This window comes from Oncorhynchus nerka, linkage group LG14, assembly GCF_034236695.1.
Source record: "Oncorhynchus nerka isolate Pitt River linkage group LG14, Oner_Uvic_2.0, whole genome shotgun sequence".
NCBI lineage: Eukaryota > Metazoa > Chordata > Actinopteri > Salmoniformes > Salmonidae > Oncorhynchus > Oncorhynchus nerka.
The window spans coordinates 82,088,970-82,112,293 of NC_088409.1; the positions used below are offsets into that span (position 1 = coordinate 82,088,970).

The 23,324-nt window shown below is 42.4% G+C and overlaps 1 protein-coding gene across 1 annotated transcript in view; it reads right to left on the reverse strand.

The window, feature by feature from the left end:
* The window catches only part of LOC115126400 (2-phosphoxylose phosphatase 1-like), a 53,592-nt gene extending 42,839 nt beyond the window's left edge, over positions 1 to 10,753 (reverse strand). Inside the window, exons 1-2 of the mRNA XM_065000491.1 lie at positions 10,449 to 10,753; positions 8,818 to 8,961 (exon numbers count right to left, since the gene is read on the reverse strand). Coding sequence (XP_064856563.1) covers positions 8,818 to 8,896 — 79 coding nt within the window. The 5' untranslated portion in view covers positions 8,897 to 8,961; positions 10,449 to 10,753. The remainder of the gene's footprint in view (positions 1 to 8,817; positions 8,962 to 10,448) is intronic.
* Between the last annotated feature and the right edge of the window lie 12,571 nt (positions 10,754 to 23,324).

Below are 23,324 nucleotides of genomic sequence, written 5' to 3' on the forward strand. Positions count from 1 at the left end.
CCCATATTCCTGTATCTACACTTTCCTATATTCCTGTATCTACACTTTCCTATATTCCTGTATCTATACTTTCCTATATTCCTGTATCTATACTTTCCCATATTCCTGTATCTATACTTTCCCATATTCCTGTATCTATACTTTCCCATATTCCTGTATCTATACTTTCCTATATCTATACTTTCCTATATTCCTGTATCTATACTTTCCTATATTCCTGTATCTATACTTTCCTATATTCCTGTATCTATACTTTCCTATATTCCTGTATCTACACTTTCCTATACCACTGCTGATGTTATCGTGTCCCCCTCTCTTCATGACTTTATCTCCTCTTCCATTCCCTCTCCTGTCGTCTCTCCTATCTCTCTCTCCAGCTGTTTTTGTTCCCCTCCTTCTCCATCCTCTGTTCAAATCAAATCAAATCAAATTTATTTATATAGCCCTTCGTACATCAGCTGATATCTCAAAGTGCTGTACAGAAACCCAGCCTAAAACCCCAAACAGCAAACAATGCAGGTGTAAAAGCACGGTGGCTAGGAAAAACTCCCTAGAAAGGCCAAAACCTAGGAAGAAACCTAGAGAGGAACCAGGCTATGTGGGGTGGCCAGTCCTCTTCTGGCTGTGCCGGGTAGAGATTATAACAGAACATGACCAAGATGTTCAAATGTTCATAAATGACCAGCATGGTCGAATAATAATAAGGCAGAACAGTTGAAACTGGAGCAGCAGCACAGTCAGGTGGACTGGGGACAGCAAGGAGTCATCATGTCAGGTAGTCCTGGGGCACGGTCCTAGGGCTCAGGTCCTCCGAGAGAGAGAAAGAAAGAGAGAATTAGAGAGAGCATATGTGGGGTGGCCAGTCCTCTTCTGGCTGTGCCGGGTGGAGATAATAACAGAACGTGGCCAAGATGTTCAAATGTTCATAAATGACCAGCATGGTTGAATAATAGTAAGGCAGAACAGTTGAAACTGGAGCAGCAGCATGGCCAGGTGGACTGGGGACAGCAAGGAGTCATCATGTCAGGTAGTCCTGGGACATGGTCCTAGGGGCCCAGGCCAGTTGAAACTGGAGCAGCAGCATGGCCAGGTGGACTGGGGACAGCAAGGAGTCATCATGTCAGGTAGTCCTGGGGCATGGTCCTAGGGCTCAGGTCCTCCGAGAGAGAGAAAGAAAGAGAGAAGGAGAGAATTAGAGAACGCACACTTAGATTCACACAGGACACCGAATAGGACAGGAGAAGTACTCCAGATATAACAAACTGACCCTAGCCCCCGACACATAAACTAATGCAGCATAAATACTGGAGGCTGAGACAGGAGGGGTCAGGAGACACTGTGGCCCCATCCGAGGACACCCCGGACAGGGCCAAACAGGAAGGATATAACCCCACCCACTTTGCCAAAGCACAGCCCCCACACCACTAGAGGGATATCTTCAACCACCAACTTACCATCCTGAGACAAGGCCGAGTATAGCCCACAAAGATCTCCGCCACAGCTCAACCCAAGGGGGGCGCCAACCCAGACAGGCCGACCACAACAGTGAATCAACCCACCCAGGTGACGCACCCCCCAGGGACGGCATGAGAGAGCCCCAGTAAGCCAGTGACTCAGCCCCCGTAACAGGGTAGAGGCAGAGAATCCCAGTGGAAAGAGGGGAATCGGCCAGGCAGAGACAGCAAGGGCGGTTCGTTGCTCCAGAGCCTTTCCGTTCACCTTCCCACTCCTGGGCCAGACTACACTCAATCATATGACCCACTGAAGAGATGAGTCTTCAGTAAAGACTTAAAGGTTGAGACCGAGTTTGCGTCTCTGACATGGGTAGGCAGACCGTTCCATAAAAATGGAGCTCTATAGGAGAAAGCCCTGCCTCCAGCTGTTTGCTTAGAAATTCTAGGGACAATTAGGAGGCCTGCGTCTTGTGACCGTAGCGTACGTGTAGGTATGTACGGCAGGACCAAATCAGAGAGATAGGTAGGAGCAAGCCCATGTAATGCTTTGTAGGTTAGCAGTAAAACCTTGAAATCAGCCCTTGCTTTGACAGGAAGCCAGTGTAGAGAGGCTAGCACTGGAGTAATATGATCAAATTTTTTGGTTCTAGTCAGGATTCTAGCAGCCGTATTCAGCACTAACTGAAGTTTATTTAGTGCTTTATCCGGGTAGCCGGAAAATAGAGCATTGCAGTAGTCTAACCTAGAAGTGACAAAAGCATGGATTAATTTTTCTGCATCATTTTTGGACAGAAAGTTTCTGATTTTTGCAATGTTACGTAGATGGAAAAAAGCTGTCCTCGAAATGGTCTTGATATGTTCTTCAAAAGAGAGATCAGGGTCCAGAGTAACGCCGAGGTCCTTCACAGTTTTATTTGAGACGACTGTACAACCATTAAGATTAATTGTCAGATTCAACAGAAGATCTCTTTGTTTCTTGGGACCTAGAACAAGCATCTCTGTTTTGTCCGAGTTTAATAGTAGAAAGTTTGCAGCCATCCACTTCCTTATGTCTGAAACACATGCTTCTAGCGAGGGCAATTTTGGGGCTTCACCATGTTTCATTGAAATGTACAGCTGTGTGTCATCCGCATAGCAGTGAAAGTTTACATGATGTTTTCGAATAACATCCCCAAGAGGTAAAATATATAGTGAAAACAATAGTGGTCCTAAAACAGAACCTTGAGGAACACCGAAATGTACAGTTGATTTGTCAGAGGACAAACCATTCACAGAGACAAACTGATATCTTTCCGACAGATAAGATCTAAACCAGGCCAGAACATGTCCGTGTAGACCAATTTGGGTTTCCAATCTCTCCAAAAGAATGTGGTGATCGATGGTATCAAAAGCAGCACTAAGGTCTAGGAGCACGAGGACAGATGCAGAGCCTCGGTCCGTTGCCATTAAAATGTCATTTACCACCTTCACAAGTGCCGTCTCAGTGCTATGATGGGGTCTAAAACCAGACTGAAGCATTTCGTATACATTGTTTGTCTTCAGGAAGGCAGTGAGTTGCTGCGCAACAGCCTTCTCTAAAATTTTTGAGAGGAATGGAAGATTCGATATAGGCCGATAGTTTTTTATATTTTCTGGGTCAAGGTTTGGCTTTTTCAAGAGAGGCTTTATTACTGCCACTTTTAGTGAGTTTGGTACACATCCAGTGGATAGAGAGCCGTTTATTATGTTCAACATAGGAGGGCCAAGCACAGGAAGCAGCTCTTTCAGTAGTTTAGTTGGAATAGGGTCCAGTATGCAGCTTGAAGGTTTAGAGGCCATGATTATTTTCATCATTGTGTCAAGAGATATAGTACTAAAAGACTTGAGCGTCTCTCTTGATCCTAGGTCCTGGCAGAGTTGTGCAGACTCAGGACAACTGAGGTTTGGAGGAATACGCAGGTTTAAAGAGGAGTCCGTAATTTGCTTTCTAATAATCATAATCTTTTCCTCAAAGAAGTTCATGAATTTATCACTGCTAAAGTGAAAGTCATCCTCTCTTGGGGAATGCTGCTTTTTAGTTAGCTTTGCGACAGTATCAAAAAGGAATTTCGGATTGTTCTTATTTTCCTCAATTAAGTTAGAAAAATAGGATGATCGAGCAGCAGTAAGGGCTCTTCGGTACTGCACGGTACCGTCCTTCCAAGCTAGTCGGAAGACTTCCAGTTTGGTGTGGCGCCATTTCCGTTCCAATTTTCTGGAAGCTTGCTTCAGAGCTCGGGTATTTTCTGTGTACCAGGGAGCTAGTTTCTTATGAGACATTTTTTTAGTTTTTAGGGGTGCAACTGCATCTAGGGTATTGCGCAAGGTTAAATTGAGATACTCAGTTAGGTGGTTAACGGATTTTTGTCCTCTGGCGTCCTTGGGTAGGCAGAGGAGTCTGGAAGGGCATCAAGGAATCTTTGTGTTGTCTGTGAATTTATAGCACGACTTTTGATGTTCCTTGGTTGGGGTCTGAGCAGATTATTTGTTGCAATTGCAAACGTAATAAAATGGTGGTCCGATAGTCCAGGATTATGAGGAAAAACATTAAGATCCACAACATTTATTCCATGGGACAAAACTAGGTCCAGCGTATGACTGTGACAGTGAGTGGGTCCAGAGACATGTTGGACAAAACCCACTGAGTCGATGATGGCTCCGAAAGCCTTTTGGAGTGGGTCTGTGGACTTTTCCATGTGAATATTAAAGTCACCAAAGATTAGAATATTATCTGCAATGACTACAAGGTCCGATAGGAATTCAGGGAACTCAGTGAGAAACGCTGTATATGGCCCAGGAGGCCTGTAAACAGTAGCTATAAAAAGTGATTGAGTAGGCTGCATAGATTTCATGACTAGAAGCTCAAAAGACGAAAACGTCATTTTTTTTTTTTGTAAATTGAAATTTGCTATCGTAAATGTTAGCAACACCTCCGCCTTTGCGGGATGCACGGGGATATGCTCACTAGTGTAGCCAGGAGGTGAGGCCTCATTTAACACAGTAAATTCATCAGGCTTAAGCCATGTTTCAGTCAGGCCAATCACATCAAGATTATGATCAGTGATTAGTTCATTGACTATAATTGCCTTTGAAGTAAGGGATCTAACATTAAGTAGCCCTATTTTGAGAAGTGAGGTATCATGATCTCTTTCAGTAATGACAGGAATGGAGGTGGTCTTTATCCTAGTGAGATTGCTAAGGCGAACACCGCCATGTTTAGTTTTGCCCAACCTAGGTCGAGGCACAGACACGGTCTCAATGGTGATAGCTGAGCTGACTACACTGACTATGCTAGTGGCAGACTCCACTATGCTGGCAGGCTGGCTAATAGCCTGCTGCCTGGCCTGCACCCTATTTCATTGTGGAGCTAGAGGAGTTAGAGCCCTGTCTATGTTGGTAGATAAGATGAGAGCACCCCTCCAGCTAGGATGGAGTCCGTCACTCCTCAGCAGGTCAGGCTTGGTCCTGTTTGTGGGTGAGTCCCAGAAAGAGGGCCAATTATCTACAAATTCTATCTTTTGGGAGGGGCAGAAAACAGTTTTCAACCAGCGATTGAGTTGTGAGACTCTGCTGTAGAGCTCATCACTCCCCCTAACTGGGAGGGGGCCAGAGACAATTACTCGATGCCGACACATCTTTCTAGCTGATATGCACGCAGAAGCTATGTTGCGCTTGGTGATCTCTGACTGTTTCATCCTAACATCGTTCCACTATGCATCACACCTCTCTTCCTGTAGGACTCCCGGCCGCTTGTCAAACAGTTGTCATGGTGACCCCAGTCCAGGCAGTGTCAGAGTCACGGCAAACCATCTGTCATCGCCTGTCTGGATCACACACCATAATCAATCAGGTTTCAGAAAACAAATTGAAAGCCATGCTTCAATATACTGGCTTGTTTCCCCAATGTTCAAATAAAGAAAATAAAAGAAATATGGAGGGATTGAGTGAGTCAGGAACAGAAAGAACAGACCAAAACAGAAAGATAAGAGTCAGAGACTAAAATAGAAAAAGAGAGAGATGAGAGGGAGGGAAAGTGGAGGAGAAAGAGGGATGACAATCAATGAAACATGAAGTGCTGGTGTCCCACTGGACCTTTCCCTGGCTCCTTGGCTGTACTAGAGGATAATGACCTGCAGGCTGATGAATAAGTTATGACAGCCTCTCTCCAACACACAGACAACCTACAGATCACATGACAGGGAAGGAGAGGACGCGAAGACAGACCATACTTTGATTTCCTAAATATCATGTTCTCCTCAAGTGATTGACAACTACATCAAGAGTCAAGACACATGCTCAATGACAAAGTAAGGGACCCGTACGAGTCTAGCATATGCATGTGTGACATGCACACACACACACACACGCGTACACACACTATGGTAACAATTACAGTGGGATTTAATGTTTTATTGCCTTTTGTTTTTGCTAAAGGAGAAGATTGGAGGGCAGGAGTGGAGAATGGTTTTAAGTAGTGGCATTAAAGTTACTTCAGCCTATAATCCCCCTCAGACAGACACATCTTTGAGGGAGAGAGAGATGGCAGCAGGGTCCCAGAGTTCACACATTCTCAATACAGTTAAGACACACACTCACAGAATTCCAATCTCTTCTGGTGTCTGTAAAGACTTGAGGGAAGAGAGCAGGGTACAGAGTGAGAGAGAGAAAGGTATGCACTGCACTGCATATTTCACATATACAGTGGGGCAACAAAGTATTTAGTCAGCCACCAATTGTGCAAGTTCTCCCACTTAAAAAGATGAGAGGCCTGTAAAAAATCCAGAAAATCACATTGTAGGATTTTTAATGTATTTATTTGCAAATTATGGTGGAAAATAAGTATTTGGTCAATAACAAAAGTTTATCTCAATACTTTGTTATATACCCTTTGTTGGCAATGACAGAGGTCAAACGTTTTCTGTAAGTCTTCACAAGGTTTTCACACACTGTTGCTGGTATTTTGGCCCATTCCTCCTTGCAGATCTCCTCTAGAGCAGTGATGTTTTGGGGCTGTTGCTGGGCAACACGGACTTTCAACTCCCTCCAAAGATTTTCTATGGGGTTGAGATCTGGAGACTGGCTAGGCCACTCCAGGACCTTGAAATGCTTCTTACGAAGCCACTCCTTCGTTGCCCGGGCGGTGTGTTTGGGATCATTGTCATGCTGAAAGACCCAGCCATGTTTCATCTTCAATGCCCTTGCTGATGGAAGGAGGTTTTCACTCAAAATCTCACGATACATGGCCCCATTCATTCTTTCCTTTACACGGATCAGTCATTCTGGTCCCTTTGCATGATGTTTCCACCCCCATGCTTCACAGTAGGTATTTTTTATTTTACCTTTATTTTACTAGGCAAATCAGTTAAATCAGTTAAGAACACATTCTTATTTTCAATGACGGCCTAGTTATGCCTGTTCAGGGGCAGAACGACAGATTTGTACCTTGTCAGCTCGGGGATTTGAACTTGCAACCTTTCGGTTACTAGTCCAACGCTCTAACCACTAGGCTACCCTGCCGGTATGGTGTTCTTTGGATGCAACTCAGCATTCTTTGTCCTCCAAACACAACGAGTTGAGTTTTTACCAAAAAGTAATATTTTGGTTTCATCTGACCATATGACATTCTTCCAATCTTCTTCTGGATCATCCAAATGTTCTCTAGCAAACTTCAGACGGGCCTGGACATGTACTGGCTTAAGCAGGGGGGCACGTCTGGCACTGCAGGATTTGAGTCCCTGGCGGCGTAGTGTGTTACTGATGGTAGGCTTTGTTACTTTGGTCCCAGCTCTCTGCAGGTCATTCACTAGGTCCCCCCGTGTGGTTCTGGGATTTTTGCTCACCGTTCTTGTGATCATTTTGACGCCAAGGGGTGAGATCTTGCGTGGAGCCCCAGATCAAGGGAGATTATCAGTGGTCTTGTATGTCTTCCATTTCCTAATAATTGCTCCCACAGTTGATTTATTCAAACCAAGCTGCTTACCTTTTGCAGATTCAGTCTTCCCAGCCTGGTGCAGGTCTACAATTTTGTTTCTGGTGTCCTTTGACAGCTCTTTGGTCTTGGCCATAGTGGAGTTTGGAATGTGACTGTTTGAGGTTGTGGACAGGTGTCTTTTATACTGATAACAAGTTCAAACAGGTGCCATTAATACAGGTAACGAGTGGAGGACAGAGGAGCCTCTTAAAGAAGAAGTTACAGGTCTGTGAGAGCCAGAAATCTTGCTTGTTTGTAGGTGACCAAATAATTATTTTCCACCATAATTTGCAAATCAATTCAGAAAAAATCCTACAATGTGATTTTCTGGATTTTTTTTCTCATTTTGTCTGTCATAGTTGAAGTGTACCTATGATGAAAATTACAGGCCTCTCTCATCTTTTTAAGTGGGAGAACTTGCACAATTGGTGGCTGACTAAATACTATTTTGCCGCACTGTATGTTATAATATGAGTTTACATATTGAACCAGTGTAGCTGTACTGTACTATATGACCACAGTTCAAAAAGTAATACAGGGGAAGGAGCCTAAAAGAGGCGTTGAGACGGAGACGGGGGGATTTTCTGGCAAATGCACAGCCCAAAACGCTATATCTGCAGCACTGGGTTGCACAGTAATCCGGTGTGTGTGTGTGTGTGTGTGTGTGTGTGTGTGTGTGGTGTGTGTGAGGGAGAGCAAGATGGGTATTGAGTCCGTATTTGATCTGATAATACATGTTTGTCCAGACAAGAACTAGTCCTAGTGAAAAACACTTCATCACAGTCTGACATGGGTTTCAGGAACCCAGAATAATCAACATAATCTGGGACTAGGATTTTTCCGCCAAATATGGATGTTACTTTTGCAGCTCAATAATATCCTCCAGTCTAGCCTACATTTCAATGATAGTCTTTTCACATAACAGCTAAAGAACTATTCTTCCCATCCACTGACAGTAAGAGTCTTCCGTATCTAATCGACAGGGACGGTTTCCTTGTATTTACTGGCATCGAGGACACTGTGTCTGGACTATGCACAGGGGAGATGGTGTACAATGACCTAACGGTGGCGGAGGCCATTTTCTACCGGCAGCGCCTGCCATTCCACAGCAGACACGTCATAGGAAGAACACTTAAAGAGTATCTGGGGGAGTCATAGTGGATAGGTCTCGTCTACATAGAGAATGTCTCTAGAGGACCTGTCTTTTTCCATGTCACTGGGTCCCTTGGAGAACAAAAAACAAGTGGCCAGATGTAATACACACACACACAGCACGTGATCATACACAAACACACCTGGATATACACACCAAGCGCTCGTACACAAATTACAACCACAAATAATGGCATAGGTAGAGACAGTACACAAACTTACAGAATTGGAGGCTGAGGCTCACGATGGCCAGCACTGCCCCCACCACCACCAGGAGGATGAAGAGGTTTCTAGCCAGCATCCTGACATGTGATTGGTCAGTCTCCCTGTCAGTCAGCCACCCACACCTTGCCCCATTCCTGCTGTCTAAATAGACACAACAAAGACAAGCAACATTATGAAACAAACATGTCTATAACAGGCCTCTAAACCAAAAACGTTTCTGCACACAATGGAAAACAAGTTTGTACCATTTTCCACTATACATCCTGCCTTCTATGAATAGACCCATGAGAGAGCATGGATCTAGGATCCATCAGGGAGGGAAAGGAAGAAAGAAAATGTTTTTTTTTAAACTACCATTTACGTCAGTTATATACAACGCAACCCTGCTATTAGACAGACTAAAAATAAGAGCATGGCTCTAGATGAGGTAAAAGAGTGCCTCAATCACCTCCCCTCAGAAATTGCCTACATGACTGAGATGTTCTCTCAAGTCATGTTCATTATAAGGTTTATATTTGGACTTAGAGAGTTCAAAACGTGGTAAACTAAACTGTCTCCAAAATCGTTTTGCTTTTCAATGTATAAATGTTTATATGTAACCAGCCTGCCTGTATGTACAGTATCTTAACGTGGTGAAACTCTTCTGTAGAAGTCGTGTCGTGCTTACTGCTACATTGTAGTAGGCTACTAGCGAGGATATACTATTTCATGATGATTGTAGTAGGCTACTCGCGAGGAGATACTATTTCATGATGATTGTAGTAGGCTACTCGCGAGGAGATACTATTTCATGATGATTGTAGTAGGCTACTAGCGAGGAGATACTATTTCATGATGATTGTAGTAGGCTACTAGCGAGGAGATACTATTTCATGATGATTGTAGTAGGCTACTAGCGAGGAGATACTATTTCATGATGATTGTAGTAGGCTACTAGCGAGGAGATACTATTTCATGATGATTGTAGTAGGCTACTAGCGAGGAGATACTATTTCATGATGATTGTAGTAGGCTACTAGCGAGGAGATACTATTTCATGATGATTGTAGTAGGCTACTAGCGAGGAGATACTATTTCATGATGATGATTGTAGTAGGCTACTAGCGAGGAGATACTATTTCATGATGATTGTAGTAGGCTACTAGCGAGGAGATACTATTTCATGATGATTGTAGTAGGCTACTAGCGAGGAGATACTATTTCATGATGATTGTAGTAGGCTACTAGCGAGGAGATACTATTTCATGATGATTGCACTAATTAAAACAATGTTGACGCATTGTGACAGTTTGTCTGTTCGCCTCGACTACAATGCTATGCTGACCAGCTGCAAGGGAAGGAATGATTTGGTAGCTAGCGAACTGGCTAACTGTAGCTAGATCATCTTGTTATAGCTAACACATCAGTACTACCGGTATAACAGTTAAAGTTACAGCTTGTAAAGATAAATATGCGGTAATGAACTTGTATTTTGTTCGCGGAATCTACCTTAATAACGTTGTTATTACAAAACGCTAAGCCTTTGTTTACAATGTACCTATTCAACACAGAGTCGTGGGAACACGCTAAGTAGCTAAACTGACTAACTAACATATTGCTTGCTGGTCGTTTATCTCGGATCATCTTACCCGGTAGTCTCAATCAGAAGTTGAATCCACCCAGCGCCGTGCTGGCTTGTACTCTTCTAGACTCCCTAGCGATGTGCTGTCGTGCTGGCTGGCTGTCCTGCCGGGGACTCCACCGAGCTGCCCTAGCCTCCTACTGTAGGTTCAGATGCAACTGAAATGTAATCCTACTGTAGGTTCAGATGCAACTGAAATGTAATCCTACTGTAGGTTCAGATGCAACTGAAATGTAATCCTATTGTAGGTTCAGATGCAACTGAAATGTAATGGCTCGCTGCGCCGTCTCCCGGAAAACCTTCGCTATGCATTCGATTGCATCCCTCTTCTTTTGTCTTGCATCTCCACAATTCCGGTGTGAGACGTGGAGGACCGCCGGGTTAACCTGCCATCAACATTATTCTACGGCGATCAACCGATATGATGTTGTGATTTTTTAAAAAGTTATAGAATTGCATCAAAATAGGAATCATTTTGCAGAGAAACAGCTTGATCGTTCATGTTCCCGCCACATGCATCTACTTATACTAGTCCTAAAAATAAGTCAATGATTTTGATGATGATGATGTAGAAGAGGTGATCCCCCTGGCTGATGAAGAAAGGAGGGAAGTGAAGACAGATGAGAGGGGGAGAAGAAAAGCAGCAAGAACCTCAAGGGAAGAAGAGAATGCTGGGGAGTTGTTAGAAATGAACACACACAAACGTACACACATACTAACAGAGAGAAAGACAACAACCCATATTTATGTTGATTTATTTTCCATGTTGTACTTTAACTGTTGGCACATCGTTATAACACAGTACATGGCCATAATATGACATTTGTAATGTCTCTATTCCTCTGAAAGTTTGTGATCAGGCCCTACACCCAAACAAGGGCACTGCGTTCATCCACCTCTGGCCTGCTCGCCTCCCTACCACTGAGGAAGTACAGTTCCCGCTCAGCCCAGTCAAAACTGTTCGCTGCTCTGGCCCCCCAATGGTGGAACAAACTCCCTCACGACGCCAGGACAGCGGAGTCAATCACCACCTTCCGGAGACACCTGAAACCCCACCTCTTTAAGGAATACCTAGGATAGGATAAAGTAATCCTTCTCACCCCCCCCCCCCCTTAAAAGACCTAGATGCACTATTGTAAAGTGGCTGTTCCACTGGATGTCATAAGGTGAAAGCACCAATTTGTAAGTCGCTCTGGATAAGAGCGTCTGCTAAATGACTTAAATGTAAATGTTTATTTTACTTGTGTTTATTATCTATTTCACTTACTTTGGCATTGTTAACATATGTCTCCCAAGCCAATAAATGCCTTTGAATTGAGAGAGAGGCTTGTTCACCTAGCCATCAAACTATCTGCACTGACTCTATGCACACTCACAAGACTATATATATACACACACATACACTACACTGACACTCTCACACAACATCCACACCCATTCACATACACTAAATATGCACACACATACACACACGTGCATACCAGCACACGCACACACATATACTTTTACACTCATCAGATTCTGCTGTTGCTCTGTTCTTTATTTTACTCCTATTATCTATCCTGATGCCTAGTCACTTAACCCTGCTTTCATATACATATCTACCTCAAATATCTCATACCCAAGCACATTGATCTGGTAATGGTCTTCCCTGTATATAGTTCCATTCTTTTGTAATTTATTCCACACACATTCACATACACTACATCGTTTCTTTATACCCTGCATCGTTGGAAAGGGCTCGTCAGAAAGCATTTCATGGTTAAGTACCCGATGTATTTGGGGCATGTGACAAATACGATTTGATTTTGAATATCCTCCTGACAATACTGACACCGTGTGGACAAAGTTGACAACATGTTATTGAGATATAAGCACATTTTAGCCTGGGCAGCACCATTGAGGACTTTCACCATTTCCACAACTGGATTTACTAATAGTTAAGGAAGGACCACATAATTCCATCCAGCTCATAAGGAGGGATCAGCCAATGAATTAAACTCATGAGTAAACATTCCATAACTGCAGGTGGCAGTAAATCGCCAAGCTTGGCTTCCTACCTGTTCCAACAACACACACCAGGTGGCAGTATGAACGCATTTCAGTTTGTTTACCAACTCATAGAAGTAGTAGAAGAAGAAATTTGACTACTTCAAAATGGAGATGACCTCAATGGTGCTGCCTATGCGCTCACAGTCTCCATAATGCTAAAACTGTTAATGCAATGTTACTCCCAATAGTAGTGGACAGTGACTGGACCTTGCCTTGGTGAATGCAGGGACATTTTACTATCCTGCAACCTTGACCCTACAGATGATTAATCACATACCAGTAGACATAACATATCACCGTCAGACAAAATTATGTAGAAGCATTTGTTTTGTATCTTTATAACAGAGGAGGCTGGTGGGAGGAGCTATTGGAGGATGGGCTCATTGTAATGGCTGGAATAGAACAAATGGAATGGTATCAAACACATCAAACATATGGAAACCACGTATTTGACTCCATCCTCCCCTCAGAAGCCTCCACTGCTGCAGCCCCCTATACGTCTTTTAGTGTGTTTTCACAGACTTGTCTGTTTGTGGATATTGTTTATTTTTTTATCCAGGTTAGTCTCATTGAGATTTATTTTCAAGAGACCTGGTCCAACCAAGACAGCAGCAGGTTTGATATATAATTATACTGTTTTCTAGTACATTCTACTATAGTTATAGTAACATCTGACAATTAGAATTAAACGGTTGGTTAGAAGCACATCATTGTCAAATCAACTTTTCTAAAGACAAGGAGTGGATAGATGATGTAGGCCAACTTTTAGTGCGCATCAATATACTAAAGTAGTATGTTGTCCGTGACTAGCCTCGTATGAACCATCCTGATCTTGCGAGCTTACATTCTGTTCATGAGATCAGGATGGTTCGTTTGAGGCTGGTCCGTGACGGCACTGATATGACAAAAAAGGACAGGTGAAAAAAGCGTTAGTACATTTGTTCTGTTCTTTCTCGTCAGGGTAGGTGAAGGATGGGAGACAATGACACAAAGGGATTTAAGATAAGATTCTTTCTGAAGTCATTTGAATGAGAACTGCTTTGACAGAACGCTCCCTTGTGGACACGTGAACTTTGACAGCACTGATTAACTTGTGCTTTGCCAGGACAACTTTCCAAAAAGCATTCCAATGGCTAGTTCCCAGAGTTCTCATTCTCATACAATGTGGATCAAACAGGGGCGATTACAATGATCTTCTGAGTTCTGGTTTTCAAAGTATCTGTGTCCGTCACAAAGGAAGAAGGCCCACTCTGGAGTAAGGAATTTCCTATGAGGATGGATGGAGCATAGAAATAGAATAGTTAGAATACAGTTCAAGTAATGAGGGAGGCAGGGAGAGCGAGAGAATGTGCCTAATCTTGAAAATCTAGCAAAGTGGGGTTGAGGGTATAATTTGAGGACACTGAGAAAGATCAACAGTGCCAGACTTCTGTATCACGATCTGTACCATGCATACCACCAAATTCCAACGGTCTACTCATGTCATGTGGTTGAATTGTTACTATGGCCACAGACTACACTCTCTCTCACACACACATGTACAGTAGTTCTTAACGGCACCTTTATCCATCACAGTAACATTTACTTCATACTTAAAAACCGTATCTCTTGTACTGAGGCCACTGAGTGTCTACTGGTCATACCATTTCACAATGATGTAGCTTCACATGGAAGCTTCTTGAAAATGACAACAACAATGTTTGATAACACTAGGCCTGTTTCACTGAACCACTTCTGATAACACTAGGCCTGTTTCACTGAACCACTTCTGATAACACTAGATCGGTTTCACTGAACCACTTCATGCATATCATGTTGATCATTTCATTGCAGGTTATAGTATGCATATTGTTTATTTATGTCTTGCTGTTGTTTTTATTGTGTGATCTTGAGTGAACAGCCCATCCATTTAACCTGTTGGATCCTAACTAAGAAGCATCCCTGCAGTCCCGTGACTCTCAGATGGCCCCAAGTGGGCCCCTTCCTGTGTCCTGGGGCCAGGGTACAGAGTGCAGCAAGCAGGTCTCTGATTATTGATGATTAAATCAGGCATTGGTTCAGTGGAGGCTCCAAGGCTGTCCTGGGCTGCCTGGCTGGCCGGTCTGTCTGTCTGTCTCACATTCCTGGGTCTATTCCCGCAGTAATATCTGAAGGTATGGCAGTAATATGAGCCAGGCTGCCTACTAAACGTGCCTCCACTTAGAGAGGCCTCTTCCACAGGACCATACGGCAATGAGAGTCATGGGATGGGGAGGGTGTGTGTGATTGGAAGTAGTGTGTGTGTGTTTCTTATATAGGCCTAGTCAGTATCTGAGAATGTTTTAAATTGACAATATGTCTGCATCATGACACAGATGTCTAGTTTTATGACTGGTGTCACATTGTTTGTATTACGCACCGCAAAAAAATGTTGACCTCAACTACATATCTCTTACCATTAGAATGCATTGACTTGATGTCTTACCAAGGTAATTTTGCTTACTTTAACTTAACCTAAAAAAGTATTGAAACAAGTCAGAATATCTGAAAACAAGACAAATTACCTTGATGCATTTTCTGGATGAGGGAGATCCATTCAAAACAAATCATTTTAACTGTATTATCTCAATACAAATGTTTTAAATATTTTTTGTGCAGTTTGGCTGCATGTTGCATCACTGTTCCAAAGACCAGTCACTGGTCGTCTCCACTCCATAAAATGACATAATGCAGTATCTCATCTAACTACAGCTTGTTCAAGTTTCTTAAAAATGCGTGAAAGCCAAAGTTTAGCCAGAAGTTGTTTATTCAAGCCATAGTTTACTTTGTGATGGGCAATTCCACATTAAAGTTACGCTAAGACTGCGATTCTTCGCTTTTAAATGTATACCAAACAAAAAACATTCATTTCAATTTTAACAAACCATACAATTGTATGCATAATGACTATTCTGAAAAATGTACACAGTAAAAAAAAAACTATTACTGGAAAAACTGCAGATGCAATGTTTGGAAACAGAATTACGGTAAAAGCTCCAGCAGTTTTATTTTGTGAACAAACTTTATCTGCACAGTTCTTCCGGTAAATGTGTTTCAGTAACATTTTCTGTGGGAAGTAGGCCTTGTGCATAAAGTTGTATGGTTTATTAAAGTTAGATGTTTCACTTTAAAATGCATACCAAACAAAAAACATTTATTTCAGAGTCTCAGTGTAGTTCCTTTACCATGGAATTGCCATGACTCATTTTTATTTCTACATTTAGAGGTCTCCACAAGTTGTTCAAACTACAGTGTGAACTTTGAACCCTCATGTCACTGTGGTTCAGTCTGTATTTGGGTACCCAGACGCACATGAGCGGTAGAAAGCGCTGGGAAATGCACCCTCGCTTCCAGGTCAATGAATACCATACGTGTCAAGGGGAAAAACAGAGCACCTGACGAAGGTTCAAGTTTAACATTGCCACTGGCGCACCCACCCACCGATCCACACCAACCCACCCACACACACAATAGAATACACAGAGATGTATAAATAGCAGATGCTCGGTATAAAGGTCAGTTAATTTTATCAACAGGTTCAGGAGCTAACTAGCTAGAGACATTAGTTGATCATTGATTCTCTGCAGATACATCTCTGGTTCAAGAAAAACACATTTTCAAAAGAGTAGCTAAGTGATCAGGAAAGTTTTCCAAATCAGCATGTACTTGAAGGTATAGGCTAGTACGCAAGCTGAGGTGGTAATATAGGGAATTGGGTGAAAGGTTAAGGTGCAAGGTTTGGGAAATGGTAAGGAGTTCAATATATAATTGACACTGTAAAGATGATTCAGATCAGAAGTAGGCCTCATGGAAATGTTCAAAATAACTGCAGGTCTAAACATACCCACATATTTACAGTGCCTTCGGAAAGTATTCAGTACCCCTTGACTTTCTTTGCTAATTTATCAAAAAATAAATAAATAAACTGAAATATTACATTTACATAAGTATTCAGACCCTTGACTCAGTACTTTGTTGAAGCAACTTTGGCAGTGATTGCAGCATCGAGTCTTCTTGGGTATGACGCTACAAGTTTGGCACACCTGTATTTGAGTTTCTCCCATACCTTTTGTGCAGATCCTCTCAAGCTCTGTCAGGTTGGATGGGGAGCGTTGCTGCACAGCATTTTCAGGTCTCTCCAGAGATGTTCGATCGGGTTCAAGTCCGGGCTCTGGCTGGGCCACTCAAGGACATTCAGTGTCCTATCCCGAAGCCACTCCTGGGTTGTCTTGGCTGTGTGCTTAGGGTCATTGTCATGTTGGAAGGTGAACCTTTGCCCCAGTTTGAGGTAATAAGCAGGTTTTCATCAAGGATCTCTCTGTACTCTGTTCATCTTTGCCTCGATCCTGACTAGTCTCCCAGTCCCTGCCGCTGAAAAGCATCCCCACAGCATGATGCTACCACCACCATGATTCACCGTAGGGATGGTGCCAGGTTTCCTCCAGACGTGACGCTTGGCATTCAGGCCAAACAGTTCAATCTTGGTTTCATCAGACCAGAGAATCTTGTTTCTCATGGTCTGAGAGTCGTTAAGTGCCTTTTGGCTAACTCCAAGTGGGCTGTCATGTGCCTTTTACTGAGGAGTGGCTTCCGTCTGGTAACTCTACGATAAAGGCCTGATTGGTGGAGTGCTGCAGAGATGGTTGTCCTTCTGGAAGATTCTCCCATCTCCACAGAGGAACTCTAGAGCTCTGTCAGAGTGACCATAAGGTTCTTGGTCACCTCTCTGACCAAGGCCCTTCTCCCCCGATTGCTCAGTTTGGCCGGGTGGCCAGCTCTAAGAAGAGTCCTGGTGGTTCCAAACATCTTCAATTTAAGAATGACGAAGGCCACTGTGTTCTTAGGGACCTTCAATGCTGCAGACATTTTTTGGTACCCTTCCCCAGATCGACACAATCCTGTCTTGGAGCTCTATAGACAATTCCTTTGACCTCATGGCTTGGTTTCTGTTCTGATATGCACTGTCAACTGTGGGACCTTATATAGACAGGTGTGCCTTTCCAAATCATGTCCAATCAATGTAATTTACCACAGGTGGACTCCAAACAAGTTGCAGAAACATCTCTAGGATGATCAATTGAAACAGGATGCAGCTGAGCTCAATTTCGAGTCTCATAGCAAAGGGTCTAAATACTTGTGTAAGTAAGGTATTTCTGTTTTTTATTTTTAATAAATGTGCACACACAAAAAAAACATTTTTTGCTTTGTCGTTATGGGGTATTGTGTGTAGATTGTGGAGGAAAAAATATGATTTAATCCATTTTAGAATAAGGGGTCTGAAAACTTCCCGAAGGCACTGAACAAAGTCACACTCATAAGATATGAGGATCCCGCCATTGGCTGTAAGGATATCCCTCCATGCCGTGACAGTCTCCTTATATGGTGGATGTGACACAAACACATCTCAGCTACTTTATACACATGGGCCTTCCCAGGTATTCCCCAAATCAATTATCTTTGTAAGAAAGTACCCTAACATTGCAGAGCACCCTAATATGGTCGACACACAACTCACCTCTCCCAAATATAGTGAGGAAAAGGAACCAACATGTTCTCTTCTCTTCTGTCAGCTGGAGAAACATCATCCATAGTGAACTGAAACTAACTTCTGACAAACTTATGTTGTTATCCAATTTTAGAGCATTTTACAAGTCGATTGTTTATCATTCAGTTGTTGTTTTATTTCAGTTGAAGACACTGCATTATATGTCTGATGGTGATTTGTGTTACTGTTCACTAGACTCAAAATGGCATTACCATCTCAAGTCCCAGGCTACTGCCAGTCCAGATTGACAAACAATAATCATCTATATTGACACTCATATAATCCTCTGATGGAAATGTTTATACCTTGTTATTCTGTTATTATTACCTATATGAAAAGGGAGCGGGAGAGAGACAGAGACATGAGAGAGGACAGAGACAGTGAGGCATAGGGATGGGGAAGAGGGAGGACAATCCTATTTAAACAGATATTAATGAGTAACATATGTTCTAGAATAGACCATTGACCCTGGTTCAGAGAAGAGCTCTGGTTTCTCATGATACGTCTGTTTTGATCATTTTCACTTCTGAAACAAACCGCTCATCCGTGCCAAGTTGTCTGACACTAGACACTAGGTGACATGACTTTATGTCACAAAGGCTATTAGACTGACTGTTGGTGACAATACTGTAGATTTCTATTTTACATCCAGATACATCTATTTTATCATTGAGTGAGGAGTTAAGCATATAATTACTCCATCTAGTATTGTAACGGTTTTTAACAGTGAATGGCCTCCTTTTAACAAGCTCTCCCTCAACATCAGTAAGACCAATGAGCTGATCGTGGACTACACATCAACGAGGCTGTTGTGGAGCAGGTCGAGAGCTTAGAGTTACTTGGAGTCCACATCACTAAGGGCTTAACATGATCCACACACACCCACACAGTTGTGAAGAGGGCGCTACAGCGTCTCTTCCCTTTCAGGAGGCTGAAAAGATTTAGCATGGCCCCTCAGGTCCTCAAAACGTTATACAGCTGCACCATTGAGAGCATCTTAACTGGCTGCATAACCACTTTGTATGGCAACTGCCACAAAACGCTATGGAGGGTGGTGTGGACAGTCCAGTACATCACCGTGATCCAGGACCTCTATATCAGGCGGTGTCAGAGAAAGGCCCAGAAATGGCAAAAGACTTCAGCCACCCAAACCAGGCTGTTCTCCCTGCTACCATCCAGCAAGCAATACTGGAACATCGGGTCTCGGACCAACAGGTTCTACCCACACACACACTCACTACACTGACACTCTCACATATACTACATAACACACACACACATATTGACGCCACACACAAAAACACAGACACACAGACTTTCCCACTCATCATATACGCTGCTGCTGCTGCTCTGTTCCTTTTTTACTTGTATTATTGTCCATACTGTATCTACCTAAAATACCTCGTACCCCTGCACATTGATATGGTACTGGTACTCCCTCCATATAGCTTCATTCTTGTGTATTTTATTCCTTGTGTTATTACTTTACCTTTTATTTTTTTTAAACAGCATCGTTCGGAAAGGGCTCGTAAGCACGCATTTCACGGTTATGTCTACACCTGTTGTATTCGGCGCATGTGACAAATACAATTGGATTTGTTTTGCATATGCTATTCTAAAATAACTAGATAACTGGTGCAGCCTAATGAACTCATATTGTACATTGGCTCAAAGTAATAGTCACTGACACATGAACCTGTGTATTACATGGGTCAGTTTCAAAGTCATTTCAATTGAGACTCTTAGATTCCTTTTTAGTCCAAGAGCCCTAGGAGAACTACTACACTGTACCCACATCCACACACTGGCTACTGTGTGTTCCCTAAATACTGGGGAAGATCATGAGATATCGCAGTGACTCTTGGCAGAAAGATTACAAAGCTTTAATCGTATTCTGATGAGGGGAACAAGTTCTCAAGCTCTCCCCCTGGCTCTATGACAGTTTTTGTAACTGTATTACAAGTCCAATGGATGTGTGCTGCTCACACACACAGAATCAGGAAGTCAGGATACACCTCCCTATCTCGCTAAGCCTACAGGGAAAGGATTATTACATAAAGAGCAGTAATGGACATCCACACGGTCAAAATCACTGCAGAGTAATTCCATAAGGACTCAGTGTTATTAGAGCATCTACAGATGTAGGATCTTAATTTGAGCCAGTTTGCTACAGCAGGAAAATAATCGTGCAGCAACAGGAAATGTGAATTATTATATGGATTATAATTAATGGACTTTTTTTTTTAGGAGTTGATGCATTTTTTGTTGGGGCAAATCCAGTCAAACATTTCAAAGTGGAAATTACAAACTTGTAATGCCTTTTTAAACATTGAATACACTACAAGTTTACATTTCCAGCTGTGCAGGAACATTCTCACCAATAGAAGAGTGATCTAGCTACATCTGCAGTAAGAAACATCCGGCGGATTTTGCTCATAACTCCTCTACCAGGCCAGCCGGGTACAACCAGTCATTCAGGGTCTTCTGGAGACCACCATAGACATACAACTTCTGGAGGACCAGCAACTTCAAGAGGACAAGGAATTGTTGCACTTATGTTGCATTTATGCCATCCACTAGCTGATCTAATGGCTGATGCTTGAATTCATTGTAGAATTAAGGGTGGAACAATACTTACAACTACAGCGATGCTAATTGAACCTGGCTATAGGTTGTAAATGGACAATGGTTCAGATTGTCTTCTGCGGACTGGTACGAGAAAGGGTAATACAGTTGGGGTCAGTGACCACTCATGGCTCACTCTCTCGTCTGTACAGGAAGCAGTCAGTCAGTAACGTGATTAGTGTAGAGCACCATGCGGCACATGATCTGGCCTTGTTAAACTGCAGCTTTAATTATAAAACCAAGTGGCGTACGCATTTTATTCTCAAGCTCAAATGAGTAAACTGCATTTTGTCCTTAACGCCAGGATGGTGCAAGTCACCTCTCGGATGCAGTTCACTTGCACACACAATCTCTGTATACCTCTCTCATCCAAAGTATTCAGGTCATATACCACCACCATTATGAAAAGAAATGTATAGAGGCAAAATCCACTTTAGCTTTCTATACCAACATTGTGGTCACCAATGTCCCCAAATCCTCCTACACACATCATCCATAAGATGCATACTACCAGCATAGCCTTATTTTAAAGCCCACTTTGGGATTGGTTTGTTTTATGTGCAAAAGATCTTAGTTGGTTACATAATATCTTTACATGAGGTCAATATGTCTTCCTGTGTGGGCACATTCCCCTATGACAGTGGTATTTTTACTTTTTCAGCGGGGACCCCATGTTTTCCGCCAGAATAACTAGGGACACCATTTTTTCCCGCATGAAATTCTCGAGACCACACCACACCCCAAATCTACTGACAACCTAAAAAAGTTACATTTATATTTTTACATCAACAAATAACCTTCAATTCATTACATTTTCAAAATGAAAAAAAACAAACAATTTAGTTAGAAAATATGTATTTTTTCAAATGAGCTTTCTCAACCCCACTGCAGACAGTGACTTTGAATACCACTGCCCAGGACGACAATGTATTCAGATCTCTAGGGTAGGGTAACGGATAACTCACAATCTACACCTTCTGTGACCTTTTGGGGAATTAGGCCTACATAAAATGATGGCGTAGTAAGTTTGTCCTTTGAGAGTACAGTAGCCTATGTGTTCAATGAAAGTTATTTCCCAACTTTAATAAGTTAATTATTTCAGATACAGATTTCAAAAGGTAAGCATGTTATTCTCCAGCTCAAATGAGTTCACTTACATTCACACGTACGTAATGTATATGCTGGAGTCGGGGGGAAAAAGTGCAGGTGGTGAGTTTAATAATAAACGGAACAATAACAAACACAAGTGGCGTATAGACATGAAACACATAAGCAATACTGTCTGGGGGAAAAACAAAGGGAGTGACAGATATAGGGAAGGTAATCAGGGAAGTGATGGAGTCCAGGTGAGTCTCATGAGGCGCAGGTGCGCGTAACGATGGTGGCAGGTGTGTGTAATAATAAGTAAACTGGTGATAATGAGAGCCAGAGAGGAGGAGCAGGAGTAGACGTAACATGCAAGTGGATGTACAAACACAATCTCTGTATAACTCTCTCATCCAAACTATTCAGGTCATTTAGGGTTTCCCAAATGGTGCACGTTTTGGTTTTTGCCCTAGCACTACAGTTGATTCAAATCATCATCAAGCTTTGATTATTTGAATCAGCTGTGTAGGTTTAGGGCAACAACCAAAACGTGCACCCCTTGAGGTGCCGATGACTGAGTTTGGGAATTGCTGGGCTAAATCAATTATAAGTAGCATGTTATTTCAACGTTGTGGTTACCAATGTTCCAAATCCTCCAACACACATCATCTATAAGATGCATACTACCAGCATAGCTTTATTTCCAAAGCCCACTTTGTGTTTCGTTTGTTTTATGTGTAAAATATCCTAGCTGGTTACATAACAGCTTTCCATGAGGGAGGTCAATATTTATTTGTGTGTGTGATTGACACTCCCTCTGAGCTGAACAAATCTACAACTCTTGATATAGGATGCCACGGGTGTGCTTTTTCTCACTGGCCACTATAACAAGGACCTATTCAAGGCGGCCATATTGTTTTGGTTGGTAGCAATCCAGCTGAAATATTTACATAGAACCACACAGTCAGACTTACTTTCCAACCATTCAGTTCAAGAATGATATTGCATTGTAAAACAGTGACATGGACAACATTTTACTTTAGTGATCTTTGTCCTTTCTCAATAAGTTCTAACTTTCACTAACCTCGAAATCATAGGCTTCACAAGCATGTTACTTAAGCATTCTAAATAAGAACTCCCCTGCATTTCACCTTCGATGTTCATGTCAGTTACGCACTTACAAAGAATAGGAGTTGCAGCAGTTCAGGGAACATGAACGTGTATAAACAGAAGAGTTATTCCTTCTGTAAGACAATCAAAGAGGCAAAACGAGAGTACAGGGACAAAGTGAAGTCGCAATTCAATGGCTCAGACATGAGACAAACACTACCGTTCAAAAGTTTGGGGACACTTAGAAATGTCATGGTTTTCCATGAAAACATACATCAAATAAGTTAATAAATGAATAGGAAATATAGTTAAGATGTTGACATGATTATAAATAATTATTTTAATTGAAATAATAATTGTGTCCTTCAAACTTTGCTTTCATCAAAGAATCCTCAATTTGCAGCAATTACAGCCTTGCAGACCTTTGGCTTCTAGTTGTCAATTTGT